The 7,500-nt window shown below is 48.9% G+C and overlaps 1 protein-coding gene across 1 annotated transcript in view; it reads right to left on the bottom strand.

Annotated features, from left to right (window-relative positions):
- sox18 (SRY-box transcription factor 18) overlaps positions 1-3,764 on the bottom strand; it is a 4,203-nt gene extending 439 nt beyond the window's left edge. Inside the window, exons 1-2 of the mRNA XM_012826024.3 lie at positions 2,879-3,764; positions 1-1,930 (exon numbers count right to left, since the gene is read on the bottom strand). The exon at positions 1-1,930 is cut by the window's left edge and continues 439 nt beyond it. Coding sequence (XP_012681478.1) covers positions 855-1,930; positions 2,879-3,272 — 1,470 coding nt within the window. The 5' untranslated portion in view covers positions 3,273-3,764 and the 3' untranslated portion in view covers positions 1-854. The remainder of the gene's footprint in view (positions 1,931-2,878) is intronic.
- Positions 3,765-7,500: the final 3,736 nt, after the last annotated feature.

Genomic DNA, 7,500 nt, shown 5'->3' with positions numbered 1-7,500 from the left:
GAAACAAACATTTATTTAACCTCATCTTAAAGACATATATCATTATTGGAAAGGCATGTGAGATGAGATGATCTGTAGGACTCCTAGATGGAGCAATAAAAAGATGATAATAATAATAATAATAATAATAATAATAAAAAAACTTCTTAAAAAAATGTCTTCAAAGTTTGTTATAGACAGTGGTTTCACATACATTTCAGACAGCTTTGCTTTTGGGGGGAACCCAGTGCAAAATTCAATACATTGAAGTCATTAAAAAAAAATCATAAACAAACATTACAGCACATAGAAAAGCATCTGAGGAGAAATAAAAATATGGTTGGAGATATTCACATTTTATCTTATCTGCCACTGGACAACGGTAGAACTTGCACACTGATTTATAGTACTGAGAGAGGCACTTGAGGCCTACAGTAACCTGAAGTAGATTATAGAGCAGGGCTACCAAAATCTAGCCAGGGACTTGGAAGGCCTTCTCCACAGTAACTTTCCAGTCCACCCAGAAAAAGACAGAAGTTTAGCAACCTTAGCCTGCCTTGCTGAAACCAAAAACGGAACAAACTTACTTTTGAGGTTACAACAGTCTGGAGAGAGATAGAGATAGCCAGAGTAACTGGACTGCATTGACATAAGGCCTCCTAGCATGCAGCTAGCAGTAGTAGCAGATTTGACCTGAGTCTGTGAAAAGAAGAGAGTTGTGGACTTTGTGAATGGAAAAGATGTGAAGCAGTGACCAAGGCACTGTAGTGGTTTTAGCTGGTGAAAAAGAATGTACAGAGACCTAAAGAGAAAGAGGGAGAGAGAGAGAGAGAGAGAGAGTGTGTGTGTGTGTGTGTGTGTGTGTGTGTGTGTGTTTATCCAGTGATACAGGCACTGTAGTAGACGGCACTGCTGGCATCCGACAGGGCAGAGATGAGCGGGCTGCTGTCCTCACACGAGGAGTTCCGTCCCCCGGGTTTGGACAGGGGTACACCATACCCCCCCTCCAGACGAGTCCGGCTAGCGCTCAGGTACTGGTCAAACTCGTGGCGGTCCACCTCGCCCCAGAACTCTGAGGAGGCCCCCATCTGATCCCCAGAGTCCAGGCCAGCTTGAGGGGGAGCAGCAGGAGCAGACCCTGCTGCAGGTGCCTCAGGAGGTGGGGAGAGCTGTCCCAAGGGAGAGGGGAAGGCAGCCTGGGGGGCGTTGCCGTATAGCTGACTGTAGTATCCGGCCGAGGAGGTGGTGCTGTGGGGGCCTTTGGTGGGTTCAGACAGGCCCATGGAGGCCTGGGAGTAGTGGGAGTGAATGTGGGTCAGCGAGTGAGGGTTCGTGGGCTCCTGAGGCATGCACTTGTCCTGAACTGGGCGGCAGGCCAAGGGAGACTTCTGGCTGAGGTGGGGGTGGGAGTGGGAGTGGGAGTGGGGGTGCACGTGGCTCAGGCCATGGGGGTTGTTGCCGTTGCTGTGGTGGTGGTGGTGGGGGTGGTTGGTGTTGGCGTGGTGGGGGCCGTGCTGGCCCTGGGAGTGGTGGTGTGGGTGCGGATGGTGGTAGTTGACCCAGGGGGCCAGCGCCCCGTCCTCCTGCATGTGCGGTGGGAAAAAGATGCTCACGTCGCCTGCGCCGTCCTCCAGCACGTCCAGCGGGGACATCTCAGGCGTGGGCAGCCCGTAGCACTCCTGCTCCGTAGGAGGCTCCCTGAAGCCCAGCAGGTGGTGGTGGTGGTGGTGGGGGTGGGCATGGCCATAGCCATCGTTGCCCCCCACCATGCCCTGTCCCAGACCGTGGAGCAGCAGGCTGGGCTCCACTCGTTTCATCTTCTTGGCCTGCTTCTTGCGGCGCGGCCGGTACTTGTAGTTGGGGTGGTCCTGCATGTGCTGCAGACGCAGGCGCTCGGCCTCCTCCACGAACGGACGCTTGTCCTGCGTGCTCAGAGCCTTCCACGATTGACCTGCAGCACAAAACAACAGCACAGCCATTAGCACCGGCAGACACACTCAGTACAGGCACACACACACACAAACTCTCTCTCTTCTGCAGTATTTTAAAATCTTGTTTGCTTGTTTGTTAATTGTCGTTGCATTTACAGGCAACTGATGAAAAGATGAGTCCTGAGCCTAAAGGAAGCTTTAGTGGGAAGTAGGGAATGGAGGTTTATTTAACATTAACAGATAATACTCAAACTGCATCCCCCAGGTTATTAAAGAGAGTTATTTATTGTCTAGAAGCAGCCTTTGGAGTGATAAATATATTTCATAAAACATATCTTTCCAGCTGTTATTTTTTTTACATTTCTGGGTCTGTTGGAATTAATAGTATATAAACAATTGTTACACAATTACACAATTACTTTTAACTTACAAATATTTATTTTCATTACCTCTTTATTACTACTTATTTATTTCTGTCTAACAGATTCTACTACTATACATATTTTCATTTATATCATTTAAAGAAGGGAAATATGAAGGGATACAAAAGTTATGTTTCCTTTTATTTAATTTTATTCAATTCTATTTTATACTTCATATGTATATTTAGATGACAAAATTGCCTGTTGAGCAAAGCTAAACTCTAAAGTAAAGTCCCAAGAAGGGAGTGTGGGACTCTTACCAAACAACAGTTGGCGGTGAGCGCTAACTGGTCTCCCACACCACACATCTTAAATGAGTTCTGACAGCGCAGACAGCAGCATAATGTAAGCTCACAGCAGACAAACCAGGTCACCAGCACCATGAAAAACAAGTGGTGGCTGCTGGCCTGTGACAAGTGGGGGGTTGCCCCGGGCTCCCAGGGGCCGCCGCTGCTGGCTGCCCCCAACCCCAATCCGCCCCCCCCACCCACACACACACACACACTCATACACACACTCACAGACACACTTAGCTGCTCCACTCACCCAGCATCTTGCTGAGCACGGCATTGTGCAGGTCTGGGTTCTGGAGGGCCAGTCGCTTGCGCTCGTCCTTGGCCCACACCATGAAGGCGTTCATGGGCCGGCGGATGCGGGATTCTCCCCCCCCTGCTGCGGTGGCCTTGCCCTCGCCTGGGCCCAAGGAGGTGGGCCCGCCGGGTCGCGTCGAGTCCGGGCTGCCAGTCCTGCCCTCGGCTGCTGCTGCTGCTGCCCCCGTTGACCCCGCACCCCCCGGCAGGGGCCCCAGCTCGGTGGTCAAGCTGCGGTCGAAGCCCTGCCCGCGGTCAGTGCCAGGGCTGTGGGCTGCCACCCATGAGTGCTCGGCCCGGTGCGGCTGGGAAGTGGCCTCTCGACAGTAACTAGACTCCGATATATTCATTCCAGCAAGAGCGGAACCTCTCGGGGAGCGCGTGAAGTGTCCTCAAAGGAGACTAAGTGTTCTGCTGTCTCTTTCTGTGCTTGAAAGTTCTTACGTGTCTAAATCTAAAGTGAGGCACTTCAGAAGAGAACCACGTCATAAGACAAAAGCCACGCAAACAAAACCCTGCGCAAAAACAATTATGATGACACGAGAGAGAGAGAGAGAGAGAGAGAGAGAAAGACAGAGAGAGAAAATTATATAAAACAAAACGAAAACCCTGAGTTTTTCAAGGATTTCCAAAAAGGGGAAAAAACGAAGAAGCCAACAGCCACAACAAACAAACAAGTAGCTGGAAAGGTTTGAAGTTTAAATCCCAGAATGGCTGCCCTGTGATTTCAGTATCGGACGTCCCGGCTGGTGTGTGCCTCCTCGTCCAGGAGTTTGAAAGTTGTGGTGCGGTTTGATAAAGCCATGGTGTAAATATATACGAGGGCTGAGCCAATCAGGAGGGCCGCAGGGCCCGGGCGGGAGGGGCAGCCTGGAGTTCTGCACCCCTCCCTTTCCACCCACCCACCCCCTGCCTCCCCTCCCCTCCCCTCCACTCCCAGCCTGTCTGACAGAGAGATGTAATCTGAGAGGGCCATTGTTTCAGGCCAGAGCGGAGCTGCACCCTGCGCGCGCGCACACACACACACACACACACACACACACACACACACACACACACACACACACACACACACACACACCCACAGGGATTCTCAGACGCAAACCCAGAACTAGCACACAGAAGGATTTGAACACAAACAAACATGCACACATGAACTCGTTCACACACACACACACACACACACACACACACACACACACACACACACACACACACACACACACACACACACACTCACACACACTCACACACACCACAAATATAGAGCAGAAATAAAATACAAACATACACTCTCACACAATGAACTTATATATGAACATTATCACGCAGCCATCACAAGCATGCACACATTGAAGTCCATATATACATTCACACAAACAGACACACAGAGACAGGAACACACACACAGGACAGGACCCCCACAGCCACGCCGAGTAACTCTCAGACCCACGTCCCCCTGTGCTGCTCACAGGGCTGCTGAGGTTTGTGGTGAGAGCGAACCACAGGCAGAGCCCAGTTCATTAGCCTCAGCCAATTGTGATGAGAAGGGCAAAAAAGGACTCAACAGATGAGGGAGAAAGCCTGGCATAGAAAAGCACTGAGTCAAGAAAAGACCTACGTTTACACACATAGAAGGCTACACACACACACACACACACACACACACACACACACACACACACACACACACACACACACACACACACACACACACACACACACACACACATGCACACATAGACACACAGGACAAACAATTTCCTTTGATTTTTCTAAAAGGTTCAAAGTTCAAAAACAAGTGAAAACGCTGTAATTTCTAGCCTACAACTAAAGAGACGAGATAAATCGTTTATTTTTCAACATAAGTTGAAAACAACAACGTAGTTTGGCCGAACATAATTTCTCCAGTGAAGTCAACTCTTACCGTTGCTAGCATTTAGCGTCACTTATTTATATATATATACAGTCTATATATATATTTTCTTTTTTAGAAAAGGCTTCAGCCGCCTCATAGAAATAAAAAAAATTGGATGACAACTGTGATTTTCTTCACTTCATTGCCACTGACGACATGGAGGAGGCTTTGGAGGGCGGAGCTAAGATTGAAGCTTCATTGAGAATGGAAGGCGATTGGATAAAGTTGGGGAATTGTCGTCATTGTTTTCAAAAAGCTCTGCTTTCGCCTGTCCACACGGCAATGTAAGGGCTGCCTCTTCTCCACTCTCCACACTGGAACCCATCTTCATAAATACACATCTTCAGGCTCCGAAAATGCTGCTGTCTGGTGTCCAAGGGCAAAATGCAACAAATGTTTTTTTTTTTTTTCGCTTTCGCAAAAACTCCATTTGTACTGATGTCGTGTAGATAGAATCAGACAAACTGTCTGTGAAAACTTTGTACATTGGCTGTGTAGAAGACTAGACCCAGGCAGAGCTGGCCATGAGGACAGATTGTAGTTCCAGTGTAGAGAAAGAGAGAGGCCAGGAGAGGAAGAGATGCACTTCCTCATGCAGTGTAACAAACACAACTCTATTAGAAAAAGGAAAGACACATCCAGAATATTTGCAGGCAAGCAACAATGTCTCGCCGGTGTATCTTTATGAGATTGGGCAGTGGACCAGTACTGGCATCACAGTTATTCATTTGTCTCCCATCCACACTTTCTGGACAACTGATTCCTTTATTTTTTTAACTTTTTTTCCTCACCAGTCTAGTGATTTTTCTGCATAATATTGCTGTATTCACGTAGCAATATAACACATTTTGAATCATAACAAACTGAACAGAGAGACAGACTGAGAGAAAGACAGTGAGTGACAGAAAGAGTAAAAAGAGATACAGATAGAGAGTGAGATCAAAAATAGACAGCAGCATTTTCAAAAATGACACACTCACACATGCCATATAACAAACCCCAAAATATCCCACAGCCCACTCTCCCTGACAAGGGTCAACCAGCACCCAGCTGCCAAGGGGCCAGCCAAATGATACGGCATCAGTCCTACCGAAAATCACCCTAAATTACACAGCGCCGCATACTCGCCGAGCCAGCGTGTGCTCCATGGGAATCCCGTAATTCAGGAGTCATCCATCATGGGAGACACCAGGCCACTGGTCCCCTCTCCCCGACTCCCTGTCTCCCTGGACCCAGGCCTGCAGAGCACAGAACGCTGACAGGACACGGCATGACTCAGCCTGGGTCCACTTCCTAGAATTTACGCACGCCGCTTCTCAAGTAAGAGTAAGAACAATGTGTGTGTGTGTGTTTGAGTGTGTATGTGTGCGTCTTTGTGTGTTTGTGTTACTGTCACTCAAATGTGTTTGTGTGTGTGTGTGTGAGAGAGAGAGAGAGAGAGAGAGAGAGAGAGGAGAGAAAGAGGGAACACCGGCAGGTGGCTATTAGTCAGACAAGGCAGGCCACCCTGCGATGGCAAAGTTCATGTCAGGGGTCGAGGAGAGGAGACAATCACGAAGCCCCACTGAGGAAGTCATCAGTGCCATTCCCCCCGTGCTAATGAGCGCGTCTAGCACCAAAACATTTAACCTGAGCAAGCATGAAGGGCCACTGAAGAGGATACTCCACATTACAAACCATCAGTCCTGCTTTCCCCCCAGTCAACAGGGCAACACACACCTCATGTGCTTTGAACTAAAGAGCACCACACAGCAAGATTGCACCACTTCTCAAAGACTCCCAGGCCTGTTTAGTAGACAGTCATACAAAAAAAAAAAACGCGCCTCAAAAAATACGAACAGATGAGGACTTTGGAGCAGCTGTTGGATCTTAATTGAGTCAGTGACATTGCACATCTGTCTGCTGGGTGAGTGTGACAGGGTGAGTACAGTCAGTCAAAGGGAGCTGCATGGAGCAACGATTGGGGACACAGTGGAGCACGGAGAGGGCCGTGCTGAGAACATTCCTGCCAAGCTCGACACAGAAGGAATGAGAATGACGGACGCTATGCTTCTCATTGATCGGCGAGTCATTAATTTTTTTACTGCAAACCAGTCTGGATGAAACTGACTCTTATGCGTGCTATTTTAAAAAACGGAAACCCAGCTGCCAGCCGTCTTGGGAAAATGTCAGGTGTGTCCCCCCCGATGCCTGTCTGAAAATATGTGATAATTACAAATTCTACGTGTGAGCGTGTCTGCATTTTTTTTGCCATGGAGCCACTTGAGTCAAACCTCAGACTCCCATCGTTCCCTGCCCCCCAAAAGTATGTGCTGGAAATGACTGCTATTTCAGATATGTTTAATTGGTGGTGAAGCAGGCGACGCAGTCCCGATGCTGTAGCATCCATGCAGAGCCAGAAACACACTACCACACACAGCCCTGACCTCACACAGGACTATAGCATCTATGGGGTGGGTCTTCTCTTCACGCACCAGAGACATCTGGGGTTGAAAGTATGGTGGGGGGGGGGGGGGGTCATTTTCTCTGGAATCTGATGACCCCCGCGTTTCCTAGAGATTGAGTTTAATTTCCAGCGTCGAGCAATGGGCTTTGCTGACAGGTCTCCGGCCAAGCAGAGGAGAGACAGAGAGAGAGAGTGAGAGAGAGAGAGAGAGAGA

Source organism: Clupea harengus, chromosome 4, assembly GCF_900700415.2.
Source record: "Clupea harengus chromosome 4, Ch_v2.0.2, whole genome shotgun sequence".
In the NCBI taxonomy this organism is placed as follows: Eukaryota; Metazoa; Chordata; class Actinopteri; order Clupeiformes; family Clupeidae; genus Clupea; species Clupea harengus.
The sequence above is the reverse complement of the archived record's forward strand: the minus strand, read 5'-3'. Positions and strand labels throughout refer to the sequence as shown.